The 13,720-nt window shown below is 40.6% G+C and overlaps 3 protein-coding genes across 10 annotated transcripts in view; 2 read left to right on the forward strand and 1 right to left on the reverse strand.

The window, feature by feature from the left end:
• tmem150c (transmembrane protein 150C) overlaps positions 1 to 1,393 on the forward strand; it is a 4,575-nt gene extending 3,182 nt beyond the window's left edge. Inside the window, exons 5-6 of the mRNA XM_034897002.1 lie at positions 242 to 419; positions 1,049 to 1,393. Of these exons, the coding sequence (XP_034752893.1) occupies positions 242 to 419; positions 1,049 to 1,269 (399 nt within the window). The 3' untranslated portion in view covers positions 1,270 to 1,393. The remainder of the gene's footprint in view (positions 1 to 241; positions 420 to 1,048) is intronic.
• An 885-nt stretch (positions 1,394 to 2,278) lies between these two features.
• Positions 2,279 to 8,741, reverse strand: enoph1 (enolase-phosphatase 1). The gene is made up of 6 exons (XM_034896188.1): positions 8,377 to 8,741; positions 7,700 to 7,801; positions 5,632 to 5,834; positions 4,915 to 5,047; positions 4,084 to 4,207; positions 2,279 to 3,219 (listed from the first exon to the last, which is right to left on the reverse strand). The coding sequence occupies exons 1-6, from the start codon at positions 8,458 to 8,460 to the stop codon at positions 3,080 to 3,082; spliced, it is 786 nt and encodes a 261-aa protein (XP_034752079.1). The 5' UTR covers positions 8,461 to 8,741; the 3' UTR covers positions 2,279 to 3,079.
• A 307-nt stretch (positions 8,742 to 9,048) lies between these two features.
• The window catches only part of hnrnpd (heterogeneous nuclear ribonucleoprotein D), a 6,266-nt gene continuing 1,594 nt past the window's right edge, over positions 9,049 to 13,720 (forward strand). Inside the window, exons 1-8 of one of the 8 annotated variants that reach the window (XR_004659886.1) lie at positions 9,050 to 9,546; positions 9,763 to 9,931; positions 10,556 to 10,717; positions 10,882 to 11,013; positions 11,135 to 11,234; positions 12,525 to 12,688; positions 12,751 to 12,867; positions 13,233 to 13,334. Coding sequence is in view for 6 of the 8 variants with exons in the window: in XM_034896168.1 (XP_034752059.1) it covers positions 9,377 to 9,546; positions 9,763 to 9,931; positions 10,556 to 10,717; positions 10,882 to 11,013; positions 11,135 to 11,234; positions 12,525 to 12,688; positions 12,751 to 12,843 (990 nt within the window). In the remaining 2 variants the exon portion in view is untranslated. Of the gene's footprint in view, positions 9,547 to 9,762; positions 9,932 to 10,555; positions 10,718 to 10,881; positions 11,014 to 11,134; positions 11,235 to 12,524; positions 12,689 to 12,750; positions 12,868 to 13,232; positions 13,703 to 13,720 lie in introns of those variants that run through there. The other 7 variants (XR_004659887.1, XM_034896167.1, XM_034896170.1 and 4 more) reach the window with 7 other exon arrangements.

Consider the following 13,720-nt stretch of genomic DNA (forward strand, 5'->3'; position numbering starts at 1 on the left):
ATATTGTTGAGCTTCCTGACAGCCTTGGGAATTAAACTGTTTGCCAGTCTGGTGGAACAGGCTGAGGTGCTCCGGTAGTCTGGCAGATGCATGTTGTAGAAACAGAGGATGAGGTGATGCTGTTGTAAAGTAACAGCTGACAGTTCTCTGAGTGTTTGGGTGACGTGTCGTCTCTGCTGAGATCCTTTGTGGACATCGGTAACGTTTTGATGAGTTCATTGTCCTAATTGATTGGTTTTAGGTATTTACTGAGGAGATGATCCACAACTTCGGCACCTTAATGACGTTTGGGCTGGGAACGCTGTACTGCTGGGTGCAGTCCTACATCACCCTGAGAGTGGATCTGAAGAAGGAAGGGAGGAAGGCTGGGATCATCCGCTTCCTGTTGTCTGGATCCATCACCGTGTGCATGATACTCTGTATCCTTTTACTCAGGCTGGTTTAACAGTGTAATGAACATATTGGTTATTATGATAGGTGGTCGAAGGTTGCTTTAGTCGTGTAAAAGAAAACTCAGATAGGAAGGAGAGTCTAGATAGCGGTCTGGATTTGCCCTGCAGAGATCTGAGGAGCAGGTAACCATAGTCCTTGTTGCGGCGCTGGATGCCTAAACACTGCTCGAGATTGTATTGTAATGATTTATTCCGCCACATGTCACATGTAAAATACAACTAGTACTGCAGTTACCAAATGTATAGTTACTGTGTTGATATAAGTGTGTTAGAAGTGTTTGCTCCCAGGCTCACCCCCTCTCTGTCAAAGCCCAAAAAACCCAGCTGAAGCAGACACGTTATCACTTCCGCTTAAATATATAAGTGCACAATATAATAATTAATAAATATTATAAATGAGACCATAAACAACATACATTATGTGGCTCCCACAGTTCTCATAAATCCACCGGAGTTTAGAGTGCCAACACAAAAAAAGCGCAAGGTGAAGGACATCTAGCAGAATTTCCGACGGCACCTGAACCATCCCGATAAAGACTGTCTCATCATCTGTAATCCCTCATGTTCCCGTCTCATCCTTAACTCGGCGGCGGCAGACTTCTCCCTGATGGGGCAGCGCCTCCACATGCAAGCAGCTCAGTGCCAGTGGGCGCTGGTCATGTTCTTCATCACCTTCCTCGGCACTTTTGCCATCGAGTTTCGCCACAACCGCTTTGGCATTGTGTGCACAGACAGCTGTGGGCGTCCAGCGAGGCGTTCAGAGGCGCTCTCCGAAGCATCCAGGTACCAGCCGGGACCTGGATCAGCAACTTTATGAGGCATTCATTACATCTTTTTTTACTCTACTCACTCAACAAATAATCACCACTTCATGTACGCATGTTTACATATTTTTTTATCTAGAAACATTCCAAAGAAAAATCGGCTGTATCTTTTTTATACGTAAGTGTACTCATTTTTCTTAATATGCAAGGGCGATTAGTTTTCCCAACACTTTTTTTTTTAAACATTACAAACGTCTATACGTTTATTTTTGGGGGTATTGTATGAATGTAAAGATGTTATAAATCAAAATGAGAGTTTGCACAGTACGCAATCAGTATAAATAAAAATACTGCAATACATATAGCACCTTATGAGTTTTGTCTGTAGTATTTTCCAAAGAAAATCTAAAAGTTATTGTAGATATATTATAGAGATTTATTATAGTGTGGAGGGTCTTTTTGGAAAGATGAAGCCAGCAGTAGCTTAGCTTAAAGATGGGAACCAGCCTGGCTGTTGGGGGGGAAAAAGTCTAAAGTTAAAAAACTTAATTTTTTAGTGGCAGAATCGCTTTGTTTTTTACTTTACAAACCAAACCTTATGCTGGACAATGAAACAAAGTTTATTTCCAGCAAAAGTTCTTTAAAGGAACTCCATTTTAAAAAGGAATAATACAACATTGTTGGAAATACACTTGTTTTCTTGCTGTCAGACAAAAGGTTTGATGTCACTTTGTGTCTTTACAGTAAATATGAAGCTATTGCGTGCAGCCAGTTAGCTTAGCATAGTGGGTGGAAACCGCTCTGTCCTAAGCTAACAAATTCCTCCTCTGAAGCTCACTAAGTAACACGTTATGTTATTGTACGGACAGTAAAATGAACGTCCTTTAAAACAAATACCTGTATGGATCAGTACCAGTACAGAACTGATAAACTTGTTTTTTGGACCCTTGAACCATTTTAGATTGACACTTAAGTGTTTAATGTACTTGCTTTTCCATTAATATACTTTACACTGTCAAGTATTTTTAGACATGAACATTTGGACTGAGGGAGAAGACAGGCTTATGTGTGAGACAAGGCATTTATTGGAAGCAAGACTTCAGATGATCAAATCCTGAATCATACCACTTATGTTTCATACATAATCCTCAATTTGGCAATTTATTTAGGGTAACTTTCCAACACCAACATTACGAGGATGACACATTTATATAGACACCATTCACCTGCTGAGTAGACTAAGACAAAGTTTGAAGTGAGAACTTCCTGCCAGCAGCAGCACTGCTGAGTGCATCTAAACTGTAGTTCTACTTTCTAATACATTACAACGTTAAACAGTTCAACCACTGGATAAAACTTCAAACATCTGCAACGTGTGTACAGTGTGAGTACAGGGGGAGAAAACACTACACGGATGGAAAATGTTTACTAAACAGTGATGAAATACAACACATACAGTTGGAAAGTTTGGAAGCGGTTCAGCAACCAAAATAGGGTTCATCTAAAAAGGAAAAGTTACTCCACTCTACAGGTTATGTGCAGTTTCCATCAGGCTTCGCTCTCTTATCAGTCAATCAAATGGTCCGATGAGAGTGATGCTCCTACGTAGATCTGTTCCCATACGTCCTAAAATACCTGTGTAGATGCACTTCTTACAGACTGGGACTATGTTAGCCCTCCTGGTGGCTAACTGGAGTCCCAGCAGCATCTCCTACACTTCTTCAACGGTCAACGTGGCACAAATAAAAGCAGAGTTGCAAAAAGCAAGGAGGTGAAGGGGAGCTGGGAGGACTAGAGAAGAGAAGGACCAGGTCAGTATGGAACACAGTCAGAGAAGGTCTCCCCGTCTCCTTCCACGCTACGTTAAGCGCGTCCCGTCAGTTCAAGTTGGCTAAAGGATGTAACGAGGCCATAGTGGGCCCTCTCGTCGTCCGTCAGCTCCAGGTTTCCAGGCCGGACCACCACCACCACGTTCAGCCCGGCTTCTTCAGCTGCTTTAGCCTCTGCAAACGACAAATACACACGTGAATATTAGGGATGGGGGGAAATCTATACAGCGTAGCATTGCAATATTTGCCGTGGCAATACTGTACTGTATGGTCTATACCCAGACGCCCAGTATCAAGCTTTTATTATATACTCTGCACATGAAGTATTTCATTTTTTGGTACTAGAATAATATCTGCTTTGTTAGTCCACTAGATGGTGCAGTTGTGAGAAAAAGAGAAGTTTAACTTTTTGTATGTAACATGTTGACTAAGTTTTCCTTAATAACATTAAGTTGACATAATTTGAAGTTGGAAAAAAATTGCAATATATCATGATATCATATCATGACATAGGTATTGTGATAATATTGCATAGAGTAGCCTTTGGTGATTCCCGTCCCTAGCGAATAAATGGATCCAAAGCGTAACGCAACTTTAAAAGAGCCTTGCTGCCAAATGAGAAGCATTTAGTTAGTTGGTTATTTTGGCATTTTGTGGCCATTAAACTTAATATAATCCAGACCACGATTAGCGCCGTCGGGCCTCATTCACAAATGACAAAATAAAATCTGTTGAGAAAAGTGCGTCAGATCGTGAAGTGCTTTTTAGAATTGTTTGCACCTGCGGAAAGTTAGTGGACTGTTTTTCTGCTTTAAATGAAGAGGTTTGGTTTTTTTAATTTGTGTAAAATTGCTGGAAACTTCCGTGTGGCCCTGCAAATTAGCACTAAACCCAAAGTACAACTGAGGCTTGATGGAAATATGATAACGCAAAACTCAAGTACCGTACTAAATCATATAAATCACATTAAAAGGAACATTCTAGTATGTATTATTAGCAAGACTTAAACAAACATACTGCTGTAATTAACGATCTTACCACGAGTGACGTCGGTCAAGAATGTGATTTCCTCGGGTGGACAGCCGATCCGCTCAGCGATTCTCTCGTAGCTTTTGCATTCCACTTTAGCTCCTATACTGGTATCAAAGTGACCATCGAATAACTGAAACGTCATGAAAAAGAACGTCTCATCAGCCACAATATATACACACACACCTACACACACAAATAATATTAAAGGGCAAATCCGGCGCAAAATGAACCAAGGTGGTGGATAACACGTGTACCGAGTTGGACCGTTCTCTGGTCACATGCTAATTGAATGTGACCCGTTTTAGAGCAAACCGCTAATTACCTTTACAGTCACAGGAAAATAGTCACCTGGTTTCGTGACCTCCCAGATGGCGCCGCCTGTATACGTGACCAGTACGGTCTTTTTAAAATATCTTTTTTAATAAACTGTCTGTACGCTTACAAAGTTCTCAATGCCTTGGTTTACATGTCGGGACCCTCATTATGCTGCAGTGGGAGTGTGGTGCTATTTTTAGCCTCGTTAGTGGTATAGAAAGAGTGATTTCTCTTACCCTTCCCCGTGCCCCGGCTGCTAGCATTATGAGCTACTTAGCGATTTGCGATAAAACTGGTCACATTTGATTAGCATTAAAACACATCACGGAGAACAGCCAGTCTCTGTACACTAACCCCACGTTCATTTTGCACCGGATTTGTCCTTTAACAGTCTGACTTGACAATCGCCTAAAAAACAACAAATTAGGAAAAAAAAGACAGGTGTGATAAACTGTTTGTATTGAAATATGTTAATCTTCTCGTAAGTATTAAACACACGATGAGGAAGGCGGCTGTACTTACGTCTAAAACATCTCCTTCCACAGAGTATCCAAACAGAAGTTTCTGTGCCTCCACGCTTCCAGACGAGTAAATGTACACCTTTAGTCCCTGTTCTCTCCATCTTTTGATGGAGGGAATAACATCCTGGTACACCCTGTTTGCAACAAAATCAGAAGATAAACAATACTTCAATTACTTTTATAATGCTGCTTTATACTGATATACGTTTCCTGTGTAATTTCCATCAATAAAAAGATTTTTTTAAAGAAAAGAAATAGACTGCAGGCAAGCACGCCGGCCGAGCAGAGCAGACGTAGTAATGTCCCTCGCCAATCAATGTCTGATATTTAAATGAACTGAGCTGGTTTGACTGGAGATGCAAGAATTATACACTAATCCCGAACACAGGACCTTCTTCCTGTGTTTACTTTTTTTTGCTGCTGCCCCTGACGCATCCGACCAATAAGCGGACGGAACAATTCAGCCTGATTTGTTTTGACGCATTTTGGTACGCTTGGATTTTTTTCAACGTTTGAAACAAAACCGAACCAAGGGGGAATGGTTCCATGTTTACAAACTCACTGATTTGGGTGTGAAAATGCCCTTACATTTCTAGAAGCTTTGCCAAGTCATGACTGAAGTTTGAACAGAGGATATGTATAAACGACTGAAGCATGAACAGAAGATGTGTGTAAACAACTGAAGTTTTGAAGGGAGGAAAATGATCAGTGTACTTACTCGCCTTTGATTCTCCCGGATGAATAAGCTGCCCTCCACATGTGCCCCTGGAGCTGTTTGAGTGCTGTTGACTTCCTGTCTGCTGCCATTTGCCACAGCACATTATCCATCACTTCCCTAATGGCCTTCTCCTCGTCTGTGTGAACCGTCTGGTCCACGGTGTGGACAGGGCACGACCGATGCTGTCTCATGTCCTCTTCAATCTGCAACAACAGTCAGGCTTTTATTATTAAGGGAACACCATTAAAACCCTCAGGTATCAGGAGCATGACATGCTTCTTCACCAGGTTATGGCTCACATTGAAAAAGTTTCAATATTATAGACAAAATTATTAGACTATTCAAGACTTAAAAGGTGCTCTAATCGATGTCACACGTTTTTTAGGCTACAACATTATGACACTGTAAAAAACGCGTTCTGTGTAGACAGCCCAGGGTCTACAAACAGCAACAAACAAACTGTGCCAACCTGCAGCATGAAGCATGCACAAACAGTCATCCAGCCTATAACCGACAAGAAGGATTTCGAGGGTGGGTTGGGGGGTTAATGCGCGTAAGGGAGGGGGAGGGAACGGGAGGAGGGAGGGGCGAGATAGCTTCCGTTTTGTTTGACAGTTCTTCGAATGTCAACAAGAAGTGACGTCACCCAACATTGCTCAAAGCACCTTTAAATTAAATTCTTTCTGTATAGGGGAGTGTGTGCAAAACGAGGGAGTCCCGTCAAGGTTTTTTATGTGGTCTTTTGAAAATGGAACAAGCCCCCAACAGAACAATATATCCAGCTTCAGAACTTCTGACTCATTTTTTTCCAAATTCCCAGGTTCCTGACTATAAAACACCCTGTTTGAAATCCACTCTGCCCGTTGTTTAGTCTGCTGGTAGATAATCTTCATTAGCAGCTGTCCTGCATCTCCTCCATGTCCCGAGTCTCCCCCGACTAGCTGCTCAGAACAAGCCACCCACCGTTATTTAGACTCTTTTCTAACATTACTGAGCCAGTGTGTTGCAGCAGAATAAAAGGATAAATGTTGATTGTACAACCGAGGAATCAAAAGTCAACAGTCTGGGTTACAGTCCATCCCCCGCAGCATCGGCTTGACTTCTAAGAAGAACTCAAGAGGTTTATTTATCAGCGGTACTAAGTAGACGAGAGATGGGATCACACTCGCTGCAGAGCCAAATCGGGCCAGTGGCATAAAGCGTTAAGTTGCCTAATTTCTACCCCCAGACTTTCTTTAAATAAACTACATTTTGCAGGACAATCTGCAAAGTCCTGCAACCTGACGCATTTGTTATGTAACATGGACTATGAGGTTAAACTTTTGACTTCCTGCTCTAATTTATGAGTGTTTACATCCATATTGTGTGAACACTGTAGAAAGTAAAATCATTTTTAACCATTCTGCCCAATTTTAGGGGGGATCAAATGTAAGAACACAAATTGACATTAAGATTTGGTTGCAAATGTTTTGCAATCTTATTTTAAAAAAACAACAAATCCATCGTCTGTGCAAATTACCAAAATATAAAATGGTGAATTTCATTTGAACTAAACAATTCTCTACAAAATGTAATATATTGATTTGTTGGGAAAATGTTATTTGTCAGTATATTATACACACTGTAAAGCTAAAACTAGTATTTACAGTATAATCTATATTATAATCATTAAATAATTTGTTCAAGCAAAAATGCCAATACTCCACTCACCCAAAGGCAATTATTTCCTAGTTTTCTTAATCTCATATGATACTAAACAAAACATTTTTGTTATGGACTGTTGGTTAAAACAAGCAACATGAATATGCCAACTTGATTATTTTTGGAAATTATGATGGACATCGTTCATCTGGTGTTTTATGGACAACATTAGTTGTCCATCAGGAAAACAATGACCAGATTAGTTGATCAGATCGAATCAACAGTCTCTGTCCTATTACGCGGACATACATGTCAAGGGCCAAAGTCTTCCCTCATCCCCTCACTGAGCCGCTGACACTAGAGATTTTTAGTCAGGAAGAGGTTTCTTTAAATTTGATTAAATCACGAAAGCTCGTCCCTCCTTTACCTGTTTCTTTAGGAGATGAACATCTTGTTTGCACTCGTCCTCCTCCCAGTGAGTAGACAAATGCTCCTCAAGATGCTCCCTGATGTATGGAAATAAGATATCCTGCAAAACATAAAGTGGAGTCATTAGGTAGGGGAAAATCAATAATTCAGACATTAAATGTACTGGTTCGTATTCATAAAAAAGTAGTACTATAAGAAGTACTCAGAAGAGGCAAAATGGTCTAATGTTACTATTTTATATAAACATTTTTGTGCTGTAGTTTAAAAAATGATGACGAACAATTAGATATGAAGACTCTACATTATGATTTTGAATTTTTAGGCATTCTTTTATCTAGTATGGCTGGAAAAATCGTGCAAGTAGCTGCTGTATATGGTTTGGAATGAGCCCCAGACGTCTGACTGCGTTTAAACAAGTTTTAATGTAATGTGAATAGAAAAGGAACAACAAAGAAAGGAAACATGAAAGTATAAAATCAAGAAAAGACGTTAAATGGAGCTATGACTCAGCCACAAAAGTCAAAAATAGTCAAACACCGTCAAGCAAAGGGTTAGCAGCCCGTCCTGGTGACAGTCATCGGTTAGCAGGAGCTTTGTGTTGAGCGCTACATGATTAGCTTACAATGCTATGACATTAGTATGCTCAAAACAGCATTTCCATCACATAAAACGTACCTTCACAAATGTAATTGGTGTTGTTGTTCCTTCGATATCCAGCAAGAGTGCACTGGTACAAGCAGGAATTGAAACAGTGGCCATTTTTAGGAGAGTCTGCTGCAGCTGGTTACCTGACGTTAGCTTATAATTAGCAGCACCACAGTGTTAAATAAAGCGCTCTTCTCCGGCTCTCTGACCCCGGGATAGGTGAAGCAGAGTGAATAGTATCCAGGCAAAAAGAGATGTACCACCTGGTTAGATGTAAGCCACTAGCTAACTGCGCTTTGCCATCAGCTGATGCTGACACTGACTGTACTGAGAGAGCAGTGAGAGAGCGCACATGTTCAGAGCTGTCAGTTCAGGCTGCGACCTACAGCTTCTTGGGGGCGCTACTGAGCGCATTCTGCTTATTCTTCTTCTTTCAGATTTATTGACAGTTGTCAAACAACGAGTTGGTGCATAACCGCCTACATCTGGTATGGAGTGTGGATCAGAATGTAAAATATGTACAATCATAGATTTAAAAAAAAAAAACTGAATCCAAACACGTTGTATATCTAAGGAATAATATAGTGGATTTAGTTTTCTCTTGGTTTGGATTTGTTTCTCTGCTAATTTACTGAACCACACTCCACAGAGTCCAGCAGGTGGCGGTAATGCGCCTGTAAAGATGTTCATCAACCGCCAATAAAACTTAAAGAAGAAGAACAAGAAGAAGAAAACGACGTACACAAATCCTCTACATTGTTGTAGCTGCAACTGAATTTTGTCTTTATAAAACACATTTTCACCTAAAACCAGACTATCTTTCCAGTTATATTAACTTAGACAAACGCAATAACTTGCTCTTATTAACCACGATAAGTTACCGCTAACGATACATGATAACAAAAACATTAGCTAGCCGCTAGCTAGCATTAGCTGTCAGCAAGCCAACAAGCTAACGTTAGCGTTTAGCTTCTGCAAACAATTCTGACGTTGCGTGAGTTTAACGACAACGTTCAAAAGCCCGAAAACAATGTCGGACGATTATGAGTTCAGCGATGACACGACCATGATGAGAATGGAGGAGGATGGGGAGGCGACCAGCGATGACCCGATGGGGTCCGCAGCCGGGGACTGCGCCCTGGTGGGGGGCGAGGCCGAGGGCTCGAGGATCGACGCCAGTAAAAACGAGGAGGATGAGGGGTATTACACTCACACATTACACCTATATTAGAGTTTCAATGAGTCTCCACAATAATACATGCCTAACCAACCACTGTGACTCCATTAAGATACCGCAGCTGTGTTGTAAACACCGAATAAAGTGCTGTTAAGTGCATTTACTCTACTGTAGTTGTTACTTAAAGTGGCAATTGTGGTAATTTTGGTTCCTTTTTAAATGTGCTGTTTTGTCAACAGTAAGATGTTTGTAGGAGGGCTCAGCTGGGACACGACTAAGAAGGACCTGAAAGATTATTTTTCCAAGTACGGGGAGGTTGTAGACTGCACTTTAAAACTGGACCCCATGACTGGCCGTTCACGGGGTTTTGGCTTTGTGCTCTTCAAAGAACCAGACAGTGTTGACAAGGTACTGGCCTGCTCCCATAATAAGCCGTTTTTACAAAGTGCATCAATAAAGTACTCCGAAGTACTTTAATGGCACATGCACAGTGCTGACCTTTTTGTATAAGCTGTCAAAAAGGGGAATTAATCTTGTTTTATTGCTATATTTTAAGAACCCGTGCTAGTTTTGCTTATTTTTAAGCAAATCGGATGTTTAGGTCTATGATTAAATGCAATGGGAAACTGGGACTGAATTAACTAAAAAACATTTTTAATTTAAATCTTAAATGAGATTGTTTGCTGATTTTCTCTGTTCTACATCGTTGTGAACTGAAAATCTTTGCAACTTGGACACACTTTGCAATTTTAAATGTCACCTTGAGGTATATGAACAGGATTTGAACCCCCCCCCCCCCCCCTTTCCATTTTTGTGACATTTAAAAAAATAAAAATGATGAATTGTACAAAATAACCAACAGATCCAATGATAATGAAAACAATAAAAACGACCCAGTCTGACAAAGAAACACCCTTTGCATTTGGGGTAATATGTCTTTAATAGAAATAATCACCTACAAAACAAAATAGTGAATTAACTCTTAAAGATAATTTTTCTAAATGACCCCTTTTGTTTGTTTTCGCTGTGTAGGTTGCCACACAGAAGGAACATAAACTCAATGGAAAGGTCATTGACCCCAAAAAAGCCAAAGCCATGAAGAGCAAGGAGCCCGTGAAGAAGATCTTTGTTGGTGGTCTCTCTCCAGACACCCCGGAAGACAAAGTCAGAGAGTACTTCAGTGCCTTCGGAGAGGTACACGCTTATTTTCTGACATTCCCAGATTTAGCTTATAGTTTCGGCTCATTAGGATCATACATTTTTTTTAAATCCATTTAATGGATTTCTTTCTCGTGGGTCTGCATGTCTGTAAGTAACTTTCCCGTTGTTTCTTTTAATAAACATAATTAAACACTTAGCTGGAGTCAATTGAACTTCCCATGGAAAACAAAACCAACAAAAGGAGGGGCTTCTGCTTCATCACATTCAAAGAGGAGGACCCAGTTAAGGGCATCATGGAGAAAAAGTACCACAATATTGGACTAAGCAAGGTAGAAACTTTCCTCTCATGCCATTTAACACTTTATCCCCTGGTAATTGCTTTAATTACTTTGACTTTCATAACTGATACATAATTACTGCGGACTTACAACATTACTGGTGTTCCTTCAGTGTGAAATAAAAGTGGCAATGTCCAAGGAGCAGTATCAGCAGCAGCAGTACTGGGGAGGCAGAGGTGGATACCCGTCCCGGTCTCGAGGAAGAGGCGGAGGTGAGTGGAGAAAACTTTGCATGTATGTAAAATGTAAATAATGCACAGTCAATTCAGAACTACAGTATAGGACCACAGTAGATCTGGACCTGGCCCCAGGAAGCGGGTCCAGCATGATGTCCCCAAAAGGAAACTTTGTCAACATCCGGTTTATCTAAAAAGAAACATTTCTCTGTTTGTTCATATCACTTCAATTTTATTGCTGCAAAATGGGATTGCCAAGCAGACAAACTGACCAACACATATATAATAAAAGATTAATACTTGGCGCCTGAGTGTCTATACAGTATTGCGACTGAAAATATCGGCATACTATGCTGTATCGATTCCCCCCTCCCCAATATTGACTTTACACCTGAGAGTTAGTTGACACGATCAACATTGGTTTCATGTCTGCACAGTAATATGGAGCTAAAGCCAGCAGGCGGTTAGCTTAGCTTAAAGACTGGAAACGGGGACACATCAGCTCTCAAGCTCACTTATGAACCCTTGTAATTTTTATTTTATTTAACCTTTATCTAATCAGCTAGGTCGTTGAGAACAGGTTCTCATTTGCAATGGCGACTTGGCCAAGAAAAGCATAAGTGTGCAAGACAATGTACAGTTTCAGGTGGTGTCTTGTCTGTTTAGTCAGTGAAGAGCAGGGGAGTAGAAGGGACAGCTTGTGCTGTTAGGGGAGGTTATGTGCCGACTGTTCTGGCAGGAAAACATGACTTCTCTGTCGACTTTGTGGGACTCCAGTAAGTCACAGCTCCCGCCCAACAAAGAGTCTATCCCAGAACTCCCCCATAACACCACAACGTGTCATTTTTACACCACTGTTTTTGTACAGTTTGGCTTAGATGGCTAATTTGCAGAGTTCTCCCCAAAAGTGATCCTGATCATGATCCTGATGGCTTTGGTGCAGCGCCCAAGCCGAATGAATGTAAAATGAGCACCAAAAGTAACTCGAAGACTTTTCTCATATCTAAGGACTGTTGTTGGTCCCCAGTGGACTTCTTTAACAAGTATTTTCTTTAAGCTTTTTGAGTGTTTTTTATTATCTGCTTTAGCATTTCCAACGAATACGGCAATAAGTATGGTCCAAAATGAAAGAAAAGAAATTGTAATTACAGTTTTTGACAATTTCTTAATGAGAGGGCCCTTAATATGTGCCCCCATGTCTTCCACAAAAGGGTTACAATACTCAATAATGTAATTTTAATTGAGATCTATCTAACTGCATGTTTCACAATAAGCACTTAATTAGTGCGATCAAAAGCAATTTATTTAAATCTTGTTTAACCGCAGGTCCCAATCAAAATTGGAACCAGGGTTATGGCAACTACTGGAATCAAGGCTATGGGAATTATGGTAATTATGGTTACAATAATCAAGGCTATGGAGGATACGGTGGCTATGATTACCCTGGTTACAACAACTATTATGGATACGGTGACTACGGTGAGTACAACACCCTCACGGGCTTCAGTCCAATTCTTCTTTTTGTTTTAAATGACAAAAACGCCTGAAATCTGATTTCCCCCCCCCCCCGCTTGTAGATGAATCTGGTGGATATGGCAAGTCGCCACGGCGTGGTGGCCACACCAACAGTTACAAGCCGTATTAACAGAGGAAACTCATCTTCAAGTAGGTATGTAAAGTCAAAAAAAAATACACCTCTCACTTTAAACTTAAGGTAGTTATATTTATTTTGCTGTTTTTGGTAACATTATGTTTAATTTTCACTTGTAAATTTCTTTTTCTCAGCACCCTCAAGTGCTTTACAGTAGTGGTAACATAGCGGCTGCACTCTTGTGGCGATTATTTTAACAGCTGGCCTTCTGCTGCCTCTTTTGCATCTATTTTTTTTGTTTTTGTTTTTTTTTAAGTGTAAAGTTAACAGGTAAAGTACTGATACTACAGTAAATGGATGCCAAAAAGTTAAGGATGTGCAAGGAAACAGAAAAGGAAGTATGTTGTCTCCTAACTCTGACATACCTTGTTTGTACCTGCCAGCGGAGCTTCCTTGCAGGCCATGAGCTGACTCCCAGATACTCTCAGGGCCCGCTCAATGCGGACCGGGTACGAGAAGCATACGCTCTCGAATGCTGCCATTTGGTATGGTCTTACAACATCCTGTCTCAGCATTTCTAAACTAAACAATATGGGACACGTCCAGCTTTGTCATCTTTCTTTCCATTTTTACTTTTCTTTGCAACTGTTCCATAATGTACAACTTTAAATATACACATGTAATTGTCATTTTTTACAGGCCCTTACTCCCCCACAAGTAATGATTATAAATATGTAAAAATAACTATTTGCTTTTCAAAGGATACGTACAGCATTCTCTGGACTTTCCAGTTTCTATTGTTAATATATGCATTCCTAATCTTATCTAAAATGCTTGTTTCTTTATTTAGCTCTCGTAGCCAGTAAGTCCATGAGCTAAAACCTGGTTCATATTTGGACGAGACTGTGTCGGGGGGGGGGGGGGGGGGGGG

This window comes from Etheostoma cragini, chromosome 16, assembly GCF_013103735.1.
Source record: "Etheostoma cragini isolate CJK2018 chromosome 16, CSU_Ecrag_1.0, whole genome shotgun sequence".
NCBI lineage: Eukaryota > Metazoa > Chordata > Actinopteri > Perciformes > Percidae > Etheostoma > Etheostoma cragini.